The sequence below is a fragment of the Macaca fascicularis genome, chromosome X, assembly GCF_037993035.2.
Source record: "Macaca fascicularis isolate 582-1 chromosome X, T2T-MFA8v1.1".
NCBI lineage: Eukaryota > Metazoa > Chordata > Mammalia > Primates > Cercopithecidae > Macaca > Macaca fascicularis.
The window spans coordinates 44,596,341-44,610,781 of NC_088395.1; the positions used below are offsets into that span (position 1 = coordinate 44,596,341).

General features: G+C 44.1%; 1 protein-coding gene and 1 long non-coding RNA gene across 7 annotated transcripts in view; one reads left to right on the top strand and one right to left on the bottom strand.

Moving 5' to 3' along the window:
* FUNDC1 (FUN14 domain containing 1) overlaps positions 1-2,598 on the bottom strand; it is a 53,143-nt gene extending 50,545 nt beyond the window's left edge. For 2 of the 6 annotated variants that reach the window (XM_074029439.1, XM_005593352.3), the window contains exons 1-2: positions 2,544-2,598; positions 1,686-1,842 (exon numbers count right to left, since the gene is read on the bottom strand). In XM_074029439.1, the coding sequence (XP_073885540.1) occupies positions 1,686-1,842; positions 2,544-2,571 (185 nt within the window). In that variant the 5' untranslated portion in view covers positions 2,572-2,598. Of the gene's footprint in view, positions 1-1,685; positions 1,843-2,128; positions 2,256-2,280 lie in introns of those variants that run through there. The other 4 variants (XM_045383382.1, XM_074029438.1, XM_074029436.1 and 1 more) reach the window with 4 other exon arrangements.
* LOC135969300 (uncharacterized) lies at positions 2,166-14,083 on the top strand. Its single transcript, XR_010584462.1, has 3 exons — positions 2,166-2,314; positions 13,270-13,391; positions 13,996-14,083. It is a non-coding gene; the product is annotated as an uncharacterized lncRNA (long non-coding RNA).
* The last annotated feature ends 358 nt before the right edge of the window (positions 14,084-14,441 follow it).

Genomic DNA, 14,441 nt, shown 5'->3' on the forward strand with positions numbered 1-14,441 from the left:
AGTAACACGGATTTTTAAAATTCCATATAACAAGTATTTACATAGCATTTACATTGTATTAGGTGTTGTAAGTAATTAAGAGATGATTTAAAGTGTACCAGAGAGTGTGCAGGTTATAAGCAAATACTATGCCTTTTTATATCAGGGACATGAGCATCTGCAGATTTTGGTATCCTATGCTGAGGGACGACTGTATTACCATAAAGAATGTGCCCCTCAGTAGGGGAGTCAGCAACAAAGGCACAGAAAAGGGAACAGAAAAGGCAGGCAGCAGCCACAATGTCCCTCGGACTGTGCTCCACAAGCATGTATATCCATTGCTTGATGGCATCAGTCACTACAATGAACCTATCTCCTGCTGCTCTGTCTCCAGGCTTTCCGAGCAAACTTCTGCCAGTGATGGGGCTTGATCTACAAGGAGTCTGGTCTCCAAGGAGAAACAATGAAATGACTTGATAATTCTATTCTCAATTATTTTTTAGTCTGTTTTAAGACTGGACTTTAGGCCCTGACTGACATTAACCAATCACCCATGGCACCAAATTGTGAGCTTATTTAAGCAGAGAGCCATACCCTGAATTACAGGGCTAGAGGAACTATCTGCCTGTGGAGAATCATCTGAATGACCAGGCCCTGACAGGCATCTCTCTCCTAATTGCAGGCTTTTTTCCTGCAGCAGCATTAGTAAGTACATATCATGAATAAATGCCGCACCTCTGCAACACAGAATCTTGAAAATGAGTATTTCTATCATAAAATGGCATTTGCAAAAAGGCATAGAGGAGTGTGTCATTATTCCAAGGTGCATGTAAAACACAAATAAAAACACTCGTTATACTTATCAAGTGGAAACATGTAAATATTTCAGTTAAATCAATGTAAGATGAACTTAAAAGAGAATCTAAGAAAAAATGCTTATGCACAAGTTAAGCACCCTCACTAACTCCAAAATTTCTCTACATTCACGAACATTTTCAAAACAGTCAAATTTGTTTCTGCCCCTTGTTATCTGGCTAGCCTTTTTATTATAAGAACAGAATTAGATCCACAGTAGCCATTGTGTTATCACGTGGTCTGAAATGTTAACTGGTCAGGCTGATGGTTATTAACCACTTCTTAATGGACTCCACAATATTCCCAAGTAAGCAATCAGACCTTTAATTTCAACACAGAACTAATGTTCTACAGCTCTTTTTCAAAGAGTTATCATAATCTGAACGAGCCCACAAAAAACAGAATCATCTGTATCATCACCAATAATTCATACTGAGCATTTTACACTGCTCTGTACAGGGCTGACAATACTAGAGGCCACTTCTACCGTGGGAGTTTCTTAGGTTTTTTCAGTAGTTAGCACTGAATGAAATGTAAAAATTTACATATAATTAACTCATATATTTCTTCCTATCTACTATCACTGAATCAGATCCACGACATTTGCTGAAGAATCAAAAGAAGGATGAGGAGGGAGGAGAGGAACAGCGGTGGGCATGGGGGAGGGGATCGCCAAAACCCAACAGGGAGCCTGGGCATGTAGATTACATCAATTTTAACTCAGAGAAAAGCCTCTTCCAGAATTAACAGTGTAGACCCACTGCATGTGCACGGTGACTCTTCCCGATGTATGAAAGGTCAGCAGTGTCAGGCCCCCAAATGAAATTTAATGAAAAAGACGTTGTTCTCACCAGCCAGTAACGCCACCCATTACAATCTGGGTAGCTACTGAGTATTTTTCTACCATAGGTCCCGAACTGTGGCCAAACACTCGATTCCACCACTGGTGTCTTCTTGCATACTCAGTTAAATCCAACACTTCATAAGAGTCGTCATCACTTTCATATTCTTCAAAATAGCAAAATGCAAAAAATAAATGTAGAGTCAATCAAAAGTCAGAAATGTCCCATACATCTTTTTAAATATCTGTTACAACTCATTACTTTTGGCCTACAGCTAAAAATGCCCACATGGAAACTACTGACTTAACTCAATTCCTGAGACCAGGGCCTCAAGAGTAAAGGGCCCTACAACAATGACCCCCATCTGCTTTCCCAAAGGCCCAGGGACCAGCCTGGGGTCACGAAGCCAGGGCCAACTCAGAAATGACACAGTAGTGAGGGGTCACCCCAACCTCCAAATCTTAGTAGGGTCAAGGTCAGAGCAGGGTCCATTTTCATCAGTGGAAGGAATGGAGGTGGGGAGGGGTCCTCCTCTGAGATAACTAGTCTGGAGCCCAGCGAAATCACTTGAGTCTAGACGTTTAAAAAAAGAAAATAATAATACATTTGAAGATGGAGATAAAGGGCCGGAGGTGAAGGTAAGGCAGGAGGTAGGTAGGGCTGTGCTGGGGGGGGGGGGGGCTCTCCGCTTGAGTTCCGGAGGGGGACGAAAAAGTCTAGCTCGGAGGGGGTGCTCAAAGGGGCTGACTTAAAAAAATATATACAGTTCGAAGAATCCTAGGGCAGGGGAAGGAAGAGGTGCCATGGGAGCAAGGTCGAGAGCTGTGAGCCGCGTCCCAGATACCACTTCAGGCCCTCGCCGCTCACCTTGGGGAGGGGGGTTCCGGGTCGCCATGATACCGCCAGCGGCCAATTCTGGAGTGGTCCCCGCCCGCCCTCCTGTCCCTGGCACTTTAAGGGCCGCTCTAGGCAAGGATGGAAATCTATGGTCTCTTTTTCCCTCCTCCTCCTACTCCAGGCGCGTAGTCCTGTCTCCGCCCCCTTCTCTCAGCGCAGGACCTTCTGCCTTCTGCGCACGCGCGAGACTCCGGAATGTGGGCAGGGCCGGTCGGATCATAGCCCCGCGAGAGGGCAGGGGACTTGTAGTCCATTGTCTTCCGCAACTAGGAAGGGGGAGGGACCGCCCCTCCTCGAATTTCCATAACTTGAATTTGATTATTTTGTTTTAAAGAGCCTTAAGGGCTGAAGGTATGGGGGGAAGGGCGCTACATGGTGGTACAAAGGGAAAACCAGCTGGGTATTGACAAAGACTCTCTTGACCAAACTTTAGTCAGGAGGCTCCTCTGAGCTGTTTTTGACTGAGTCTCCTCCTTGGGTCGTCTTTGACCTGCCTAGTCCATTTGTGGCAAGAATCTAGTTAAGTCAGTTTAGTGAGAACTCCCCCACCCTTAATATCGAATCACCCTCGGCCGGGCGCGGTGGCTCAAGCCTGTAATCCCAGCACTTTGGGAGGCCGAGAGCTTGCAGTGAGCTGAGATCTGGCCACTGCACTCCAGCCTGGGCGACAGAGCGAAACTCCGTCTCAAAAAAAAAAAAAAAAAAAAAAATCGAATCACCCTCAATATCCGATCAAATTCCTCAACCCCACCCTTGATATCTGATCATTCTGCCACCAGCAAAAATCCTGTTAAATTGACTTAGCAAGAATACCTCTACCCCTCATGTCTGCTCTTGGTAATCTTCCACCCATTGATCCATTCACTCTGATCATTTACTATAAATTCCTTGCTATAGGCCGGGCGCGGTGGCTCAAGCCTGTAATCCCAGCACTTTGGGAGGCCGAGACGGGCGGATCACGAGGTCAGGAGATCGAGACCATCCTGGCTAACACGGTGAAACCCCGTCTCCACTAAAAAAATACAAAAACAAACTAGCCGGGCGAGGTGGCGGGTGCCTGTAGTCCCAGCTACTCGGGAGGCTGAGGCAGGAGAATGGCCTAAACCCGGGAGGCGGAGCTTGTGATGAGCTGAGATCTGGCCACTGCACTCCAGCCTGGGCGACAGAGCGAGACTCCGTCTCAAAAAAAAAAAAAAAAAAAAAAAAAAAAAAAAAAAAAATTCCCTGCTATATTCAGAGTTGAGACCCATCACTCACCCCTATTGCCATAGTCTTTGTTTTTCAAGAAAGGGTATTGCTCTGTCACCAGGCTGGAGTGCAGTGGCGCGATCATGGCTCACTGCAGCCTCAAACTCCTGGGCCCAAGAGATCAGCCCACCTCAGCCTCCAGAGTAGCTGGGACTCCAGGCGTGCATCACCACTCCTGGCTAATTTATTTTTATATTTTGTGGAGACTAGGTATCCCTGTGTTGCCCAGGCTGGTCTTGAACTTCTGGGCTCAAGCAGTCTTCCTGCCTCTGCATCCCAAAGTGCTGGGATTACAGATGCGAGCCACCATGCAGGGCTATATTGCAATAGTTTTGACACCTATTGCAATAGTCATGAACAAAGTCTTCCTTACCATTTTAAGAAGTGTCCCATAGTTTTTTTGTCAGGCCCATCACTTGCACACTGTCAGAATAATTTTTTAACAGTATTTTGAACACTCTACCAGAATTCCAATGCTTGAGGAAAAAGGCTTGTAAAAGATAAGAGAAACCCTGTTTCAAGCCATACTTTTCTAAGGGCGCAAGGGCTCACAAAAGGACCAAAATTTTTCTAATGCCCTGCTGCTGGAAATTGGAATCCGTTTACTTGCTCTCTCTCTTGATTTCCTGCCAGGAATCCAAAGGAAGTAAAGAAGGGCCTAGAAACCTCGTAATTCCTGACCTGGCAAGAGGACATAATTTTTTAGTGTCATTCTTTTGCTTGTTTGAGACAGAATCTCGCTCCGTCGCCCAGGCTGGAGTGCAATGGTGCAATCTTGGCTCACTGCAACCTCCACCTCCCGAGTTCAAGTGATTCTCCTGCTTCAGTCTCTCAACATCCCAAGGAGCTGAGATTACAGGCATGTGCCACCACGTCCGGCTAGTTTTTGTATTTTTAGTAGAGACGGGGTTTCACCATGTTGCCCAGGCTGGTCTCGAACTCCTAGCCTCAGTGATCCACCCACCTGGGCCTCCCAAAGTGCTGTGATTACAAGGGTGAGCCACCGTACCTGGCCAGCATCATTCTTATTATTTAAATCTGACAGAGCAACAAGGTCAAGGTCTTCACCCAGAAACCCCATGGGATTCTATGAATACAAAGCCATATTGATCACCAAGCAGCTAACCCAAGTCCACATAAACCAACCCAGAAATTTGTCTTGAACTTGCATTGCACCCACATCTACTGTACAATTAAACAAAAGTCCTCTCAGTATTCATTTTAATGGAAAAACAAGGAATTTGGTATAAATTGCATTACTTAAAAAATTGGCTTGCATAATTGCACTTGGCTTTTCAAATCCTGGCACTTCCTTATTTCTTTTTACAATATGCCCATTTATTAATATCCTTATTTGTTAATTTTAATAGCAAACCACAATTACTTTTGCACCAACGTAATACATAGCTTGCAAGTTTATGTTTTGTCATTTGTTGACTGGGAAAGGAATTTTCCTAAGCATGTAAAATCCCTATAAATTGAATGGCTTACCTTCATTGTCATTTGTATTATGATACTAATTTCTAGTAACTATTAAGTAACTCGTCTCCCTGTATTTCTTACCATATCTCTGCAAATAATTGAAGCTCTGTTAGCTTCAATTGTGTTTTATTTTAATTTAAAACTGATTGGAAAATCAAATTCTCTTTTGCTACCACCCAATATAAGTTCACTATGTAGAAACTAGCAAAAGCATGTGGACAATCCTGGCAATCACTTTACTGAAATTAATGTTCATGGAGGTGGTTTGCAAGGTTGTGTTTGAAATGCTTGTTCTCCAGTGCCATAAAGAAATAGCACTTGAACATAAATTTCATTTATTTAGTAAGGCCATTTTTACTTTTTGCAGAAAGGGTACACTCACTAGCAGTTTTGCCACAAGAGTACACTGAACAAAGGAGACAAGGTCGTTTATAACCCCACGCGTCTACCTTACTGCTGTGTCCGGTTTCCATTGGCTGGAACGGGACCTCACATTCTATGTTTGTCCTGATTGGCTAGCAAGTTAGAACTTTTTAAAAGAGGCAAAGGTAGAGGAGAACAAATGAAGGAGGAAGTAACTTGTGGAATGCTGAGAAAGATAAAAACACTTTTAAATAAGGAAGAGGAACAGGCTATGACCTAATGCTTGCTTGGACCAGTATAAGCATGCCAAGGCAAATATTGAGGCTAAATTGTGGGAGCTAAGAAGATAAAGTACATTGATTTCTTTATTACGGCTAGCAGACATTTAAGAATGTTAGCACAGGTCTCTGAATAAATTTTGCTTTTAAGAGAAGTTACTATTTATTCCTAATTAGACGAGGAGGAAAGTCTTTGAAGAGGAACCTCTATTTTACTTTTTACAGTTGGGGGAAGAGGACGAAGGAGAAGACCACAAACTGTCTAAATACATAGCCAAAAAAGAACACAATTAAGATGAGAGACTGGGCTGGGCACCGTGACTCGCGCCTGTAATCCCAACACTTTGGGAGGCCGAGGCGGGTGGATCACCTGAGGTCGGGAGTTCGAGACCAGCCTGACCAACTTGGAGAAACCCCGTCTCTACTAAAAATACAAAAAAATAGCTGGGTGTGGTGGTGGGCACCTATAATCCCAGCTACTCAGGAGGCTGAAGCAGGAGAATCTCTTGAACCCAGGAGGCAGAGGTTGCAGTGAGCCAAGATCACGCCATTGCACTCCAGACTGGGCGACAAGAGCAGAACACCATTTTGAAAATAATAATAGTAATAATAATAATAAATGAGAGCCGGGTTTGGTGACTCACGCCTGTAATCCCAGCACTTTAGGAGGCTGAGGCAGGAGGACAACTTGAGGTCAGGAGTTTGAGACCAGCCTAGCCAACTTGGTGAAACCCCGTCTCTACTAAAAAAAATACAAAAATTAGCCGGGTATGGTGGTGCATGCCTGTAGTCCCAGCTACTCAGGAGGCTGAGACAGGAGAATTGCTTGAACCTGGGAGGCGGAGGCTGCAGTGAGCTGAGATCACACCACTGCACTCCAGCCTGGGCGAGACAGAGCAAGACTCTATCTCAAAAATAATAATAATAATAAATGAGAGACTGAAGTATCTCAAAAGTGAGGATATTAGAAACTTTGGACATCAATAGGGTGGCCTAATGAATACAGACACACTGAAATAATGTGTCCATTCTAAGGCAATTAAGTTCATTGTGTTGCTGATCCCAAGAAACAACATTTTATCCAGACATAGTGACTAATGATTATATAAAACTTTTAAAACATTAGTGTAACCAAACCTATACTCACCCTGTGCCTCCTCAAACTCACACCTAAATTGAGAATGGGACCAAGAAATATGTCTCATTCAAGATTTTAAATCAGACCCTGAAAGTGATTAAAGTGATTATTTCAGGACGTTGGTGAAAAATTGTTGAATTGACTATATAGTTCTATAAGATTTACTTTCAATTCGCTGAGTAGAAATCATAGGTCTACTGTGAAAGTTAAGTGAGGACTTACTGCACGTTTATGTGTGTCAACGAAAAGAGTCAAACTCTGTAAAATATTTGAAGAGCTTTATTCTTAGCCAAATATAAGTGACCGTGGCCCGTGACACAGCCCTTAGGAGGTCCTGAGAACATGGACCCCAGGTGGTCAGGATGTAGCTTGGTTTTATACATTTTAGAGAGGCATGAGACATCAATCAAATACATTTAAGAAATACACTGGAGGCCGAGCATGGTGGCTGAGGCCTGTAATCCCAGCACTTCGGGAGGCCAAGGCGGACAGCTCACTTGAGGTCAGCCTGGCCAACATGGTGAAACCTATTCTCTACTAAAAATACAAAAATTAGCCAAGTGTGGTGGCACGTGCCTGTGGTCCGAGCTACTTGGGAGGCTGAAGTAGGAGAATCGCTTGAACCCGGGAGGCGGAGGTTGCAGCAAGCTGAGACTGTGCCTCTGCACTCTAGCCTGGGTGACAGAGAGGAGAGAGACTCCATTTCAAAAAAAAAGAAAGAAATATATTGGTTTGGTCCAGAAAGGTGGGACAACTCAAAATGGGGGCTTCCAGGCTGTAGGTGAACTTAAACATTTTCTGATTGACAATTGGTTGACTTTATCTAAAGACCTGGGATTCATAGAAAGGGAATGTTCAGGGTAAGATAAAGACTGTGAAGACCAAAGTTCTTCTGAAGTCTTATGGTGGCTGCCCTTAGAAACAATAGATGACAAATGTTTCCTATTCAGATTTTAGTTAATTTCTTTAGGATTAGGAGGGTTTGGAAGAAAAATATCTACCTACGTTCATGTAGATTCTTTACAGATGCAAATTTTCCCCCACAAAGAACAGCTTTGTAGGCCATTTCAAAATATGGCAAAGAAAAATTTTGGGGTAAAACATTTTGATTTTCTTCCTTGTCTCGTAATGTTATGCCAGAGTCAGTTTGGAAAGTAAGTCACAATATATAGGGTTAAATAAAACCCATCTGATGAGAATTTATGATTTGTAGAGCATGTCTCCCCAGACCCCTTAGATAGGAATTTGGGCAAGATAAAAAAATCAGAATTTAGTCCTCATGTGTGACACGGATTTTTTAAAGTATGAATCAGCAGCTGGGTGTGGTGGCTCAGGCCTGTAATCCCACTTTGGGAGGCTGAGGCAGGAGGATCACTTAAGCCCAGGACTTTGAGACCAGCCTGGGCAACATAGGGAGACCCTCGTTTCTACAAAACAAAAAAATAAAAAATTAGCTGGGTGCAGTGGCTCATGCCTGTACTGCCAGCACTTTGGGAGGCTGAGGCAGGCAGATAACCTGAGATCGGGAGTTTGAGACGGGCCTGGCCAACGTGGTAAAAGCCGGTCTCTACTAAAAATTTAAAAATTAGACAGACACGGTGGCACGCACCTGTAGTCACAGCTACTCAGGAGGCTGAGGCTGGAGAATCGCTTGAGCCCAGGAGGGCAGAGGTTGCAGTGAGCCAAGATCACGTCACTGCACTCCAGCCTGGGCGACAGAGCAAGACTCCATCTCAAAAATAAAATAAAATATAATATAAAAAATTAGCCAGACATGGTGTCGCACACCTGTGGTCCCAGCTACTAGGGAAGCTGAGGTGGGAGGATCACTTAAACCTAGGAGGTTGAGGCTGCAGAGAGACGCTGTATCCAAAAAAAAAAAAAAAAAAAAAGTGTGAATCAAGGAAACAACCATTAAGGCAAATATGATTTAGGAAAATATTGGCACTTTAGATACAAGGGTTGGTTCCCCAAAGTTCCTCAGCCTGTAGCCCTCGACATGCAATTCTAAGACTGGCTGGATAAGTTAATGTTCATTTAAAAGAAGTTACTCTGTGTATGACTCCACTTTTCTTTTTTTTTTTTTTTTTTTTTGAGACGGAGTCTCGCTGTGTCTCCCAGGCTGGAGTGCAGTGGCGTGATCTCGGCTCACTGCAAGCTCCGCCTCCCGGGTTCACGCCATTCTCCCGCCTCAGCCTCCCAAGTAGCTGAGACTACAGGCGCCCGCCACCACGCCCGGCTAGTTTTTTGTATTTTTAGTACAGACGGGGTTTCACCATGTTAGCCAGGATAGTCTCGATCTCCTGACCTCGTGATCCACCCGCCTCGGCCTCCCAAAGTGCTGGGATTACAGGCTTGAGCCACTGCGCCCGGCCGACTCCACTTTTCAAAAACAAAACGACATTAGGGGACATAGCTTCAAGTCTCCTCTCTGAAATGTTTTTCCAAAAATTACAGATTTGAGTTCGTACACTCCTTCTTTCCCATTGCCAACCCATTCTTAATGAGGTGCCAACAAATAGAGAAGTAGCAAATGATGGGCCACTGAAAGAAGAGAAAGGGAAAAAAAAACAAGAGAAAGGAAAACAATAAATTGGAAGAGTAAAATGGAGGGTTGACAGGGTCAATGACATCCAGCTGACACTGACATATTGAAACCGTCTTTGCAAAATTATGACTGAGACAGTGAAAGAGATCTAACTTAACTGACTCCATCTTGCTTCTAACCTCCAAGCTGTCCTTGTTCATTCCTGGGCATAGGCTGAATTAACTTTGGGAGAAACTTAGTTTATAGTTCATAGTTTAAAGACCACAGCCAGGTGTGGTGGCTCACACCTGTAATCCCAGCACTTTGGGAGGCCGAGGCAGTTGGATCATTTGAGGTCAAGAGTTTGAGACTAGCCTGGCCAACATGGCAAAACCCCATCTCTACTAAAAATTAAAAAAAAAAAAAAAAAATTAGCCAGGCATGGTGGTACACACCTGTAATCCCAGCTACTTGGGAGGCTGAGGCAGGAGAATCGCCTGAAACTGGGAGGTGAAGGTTGCAGTCAGCCAAGATCACACCACTGCAGTACAGCCTGGGTGACAGAGTGAGACGCCACCTCAAAAACAAAACAAAACAAAACAAAAAACTAAAAAACAACAACAGAGGACAACAGTCCTTTTCCAAAGCAGACCTCCTTTTTGCCTGGGGACTAGATTGCCTTTGTAGGACAAACATTAACCACAAGATTAGAAATTATGGTTTAGGAGTCATGCAGCTGGAGGCTACTAAATTCTGACCCTCTCTAAACTACTCCTAAAATCAGTGCTAGAGATATTTTGCAGAGCCTGCACTTGATGGATCAGCTGGCGCCACCCAGATCGATACACTGGCTCATCTGATCTTGTGGCCACCACCTATGAACTGACTCAGTGCAAGACAACTTCGAATCCTTATGATTTCATCTCTGACCAATCAGCACTCCTGGTTCACGGGCATCCGCCTACCCACCAAGTTATCCTTAGTTCGAGAACAGCCTGGCCAACGTGGTGAAACCCTGTCTCTACTAAAAATACAAAATTAGCCGGGCGTCGTGGTGTGCACCTGTAATCCCAGCTACTTGGGAGGCTGAGGCAGGAGAATCCCTTGAACAAGAGAGGCAGAGGTTGCAGTGAGCCGAGATTGCGCCACTGCACTACAGGCTGGGCAAAAAGAGCAAAACTCCTCTAAAAAGTAAAAAAGAAGAAAAAAAAGACTCTATTCCTTGAATGCTCAGGGAGACTGATTTGAGTAATAAAAAAACTCTGGTCTCCCACACAGCCGGCTCTGCATGAATTACTCTTTCTCTCCTGCAGTTCCCTGTCTTGGTAAATTTGTTCTGTGTAGGCAGCGGGCAAGGTGAGCCCCTTGGGTGGTTACAATATTTCTAGCAATATCTGCCAACTACAGAAAGAAGCCACTTACCTATCAAGTATAAGGTAGTTAGAATCAAATGGCTATGGAGAAATGAGGAAGAGAATTTTTTAAGAAACATTACTCTTAAAATACTGTTAAATAAAATGTATATGCCAGTACAGTGGCTCACACCTGCAATCCTAGCACTTTGGGAGGCCGAGGTAGAAGGATTGCTTGAGTGGAGGAATTCTAAACCAGGCTGGGCAACACAGTGAGACCCCATTTCTACAAAAAATAAAAATATTAGGCAGGCATGGTGGCACGTGCCTGTAGTCCCAGCTACACAAGGAGGCTGAGGTGGAGGATCACTTGAGCCCAGGAGGTTGAGGCTGCAGTGATATCTGATTGTGCCACTGCACTTTAGCCTGGGTGACAGAGAGAGACCTCATATTAAAAAATAATAATAGGCCGGGCGCGGTGGCTCAAGCCTGTAATCCCAGCACTTTGGGAGGCCGAGACGGGCGGATCACGAGGTCAGGAGATCGAGACCATCCTGGCTAACACAGTGAAACCCCGTCTCTACTAAAAAATACAAAAAACTAGCCGGGCGAGGTGGCGGGCGCCTGTAGTCCCAGCTACTCGGGAGGCTGAGGCAGGAGAATGGCGTTGACCCGGGAGGCGGAGCTTGCAGTGAGCTGAGATCCGGCCACTGCACTCCAGCCTGGGCGACAGAGCGAGACTCCGTCTCCAGAAAAAAAAAAAAAAAAAAAAAAAAAAAAAATAATAATAATAATAAATAAATATTAATGAAAATAGAATAAAATTTATGAGAGGCCTTTGGTTTGGACTGAACTCCCGCACTAGGACCAACAGACCAAAGCAAAATAAAGTCACTCATGTGGCAGTTCCATACCACCAGGAAGCCAAGAAATCTTTTGACCTTCCAAGAAATCAGGAGAGAGAGAGAGATGATAGCCAAATCCCCAAATAGGCCAGTTTCAACCAGCATGATAAGGAAGTCCCCTCTGCTTTAACCATTACAAGGAAAGTAACTTTTTTTTCTTTTTTCTTTTTTTTTTGAGACAGAGTCTTCCTGTGTTGCCCAGGCTGGAGTGCAGTGGTGCAATCTCGGCTCACTGCAACCTCCGCCTCCTGAGTTCAAGCAATTCTCCTTCCTCAGCCTCCTGAGTAGCTGGGATTACAGGCCTGCACCACCATGCCCTGCTAAGTTTTGTATTTTTAGTAGAGACGGGGTTTTGCCATGTTTGCCAGGCTGGTCTTGAACTCCTGACCTCATGTGATCCGCCCACCTCGGCCTCCCAAAGTGCTGGGATTACAGGCGTGAGCCACCGCGCCCGGACTGGAAAGTAACTTTCAAACAACTAATCTGCTTTTTGTTCCCTGTATCTGCTTTCCTCAGCCAGGTTCTGTCTGTAATAAAGCCAACCTCCTCTGTTCAGCCCATCAGAACACCAATTTTACTTTATAGAATGAGATGTTGCCTGATTCTAGAATCACAAATTAAAGCCAAGTATGATCTTCAAACTAAATTTTTTTGCAATTTTGTCTTTTGACAATGCCAAAGAATAGATCGTTTTGCCTAAAATGTATCCAGAACGTATCCACAAATGAATTAAAAGGCAATCATCTCTCTAAAGTCTTTGAGGGCTGAGAAAGAAGTTTTTAGTATTTTTCCTTTCCATCTTGGGGTAATATGCCCTTGTCATTACCTTAAGGAAGTTGGCTGTATAATGTATTTTTCTAGTGTGGATTTTTTCTTTTGTTTTGTTTTGTTTTGTTTTGTTTTGAGACGGAGTCATGCTCTGTTGCCCAGGCTGGAGTGCAGTGGCCGGATCTCCGTTCACTGCAAGCTCTGCCTCCCGGGTTTACGCCATTCTCCTGCCTCAGCCTCCCGAGTAGCTGGGACTACAGGCGCCCGCCACCTCGCCCGGCTAGTTTTTTGTATTTTTTTAGTAGATACGGGGTTTCACCGTATTAGCCAGGATGGTCTTGATCTCCTGACCTCGTGATCCGCCCGTCTCAGCCTCCCAGAGTGCTGGGATTACAGGCGTGAGCCACCGTGCCCGGCCGGATATTTTCTTTCCCAGTAGTGAAAATGCTGTCATTTTTTTTTTTTTCTGGCTGAGTGACGAGTGGTTTAATGCGTTAATTGTATACACAAACTTTACAAAGCACTATAACCCTCAGGATGTGTTCAAAAGAGTGGGTTTTTTTAATTATTCCCATTTTAAATAGTGTATTTTTTTTTCCAGTCGGCATTAATACTTTTTTTTTTTTTTTTTTGAGATGGAGTCTCACTCTGTCACCCAGGTTGGAGTGTAGTGGCACGATCTCGGCTCTTTGCAACCTCCGTCTCCAGGGTTCAAGCGATTCTCCTGCCTCAGCCTCCCGAGCAGCTGGAACTACAGGTGTGTACCACCATGCCCGGCTAATTTTTGTATTTTTTAGTAGAGATGGGGTTTCACCATATTGGCCAGGCTGGTCTTGAGCTCCTGACCTCGTGATCCACCTGCTTTGTCCTCCCAAAGTGCTGGGATTACAGGCGTGAGCCACCGGGCCCGGCCAGCATTAATAAATACTTTCATTGTGAACACTGGTATCTTCTCTATGACTACACCAGAACATAATTCCAAAGGTTTCTGAGTAATTTATGTGAAATAGAGAATATATTCTCTTTAATCCATAATGAAGCTATCATGAAGCCTGATTATCCCTTCCTGATATCTAGCTTTCCTCAAGATCTCATCTTTGGAAACCTCAGTTGTTGAAAACAATTTAGTGAGAATTGAGAAAAATAAAAAGTGACAGGACAACAACCAGAACATTTCCCACTCCCTGAACAATCTTACCACCCCACCTTGGCTACACCTGTCACACCCTACTAGATATCTACACTGAATCATCTACATATTCACCCACTCCCAAACAACTCCCACTGTCTTTGAAGCTACCGAAAGGAACAAGACAAAATTCAGGCTCACCTTATCCTTTCCCCTTCCTTTTCTCTCACAGGTAGACATCCTTTCTCTACTTGAATACCTGGCAACGATCGTCCCTTACAAGATAAAGTCTTTACAAAATAAAGTCTAAACTTCTATAACACTGCAGTGGGTGGCAAATTTTGTTGTAAAGCACCAGAGAGTAAATATTTTAGGGTTTGTTAGCCACCTGTGGTCTCCGTCACATATTCTTTTTTTCCCCCAACAATTCCCTAAAAATGTAAAAACAGTTCTCTACACAGACTCCACAAAAATTGGAGTGGGGAATATTTGGCCTACAAGTCGTGGTTTGCTGACCCCTGTGTTGAAGAAAAGAGTCAAACTCTGTAAAATATTTGAAGAGATGGATTCCAAGCCAAAGTCCTAAGCAGTTTCCAGCTTGAGTTTTCCTTAGTGATTTTGGGGGCCCAAGATATTTTCCTTTCACAATGTACATTGGTTCAGTCTTGAAAAGCAAGT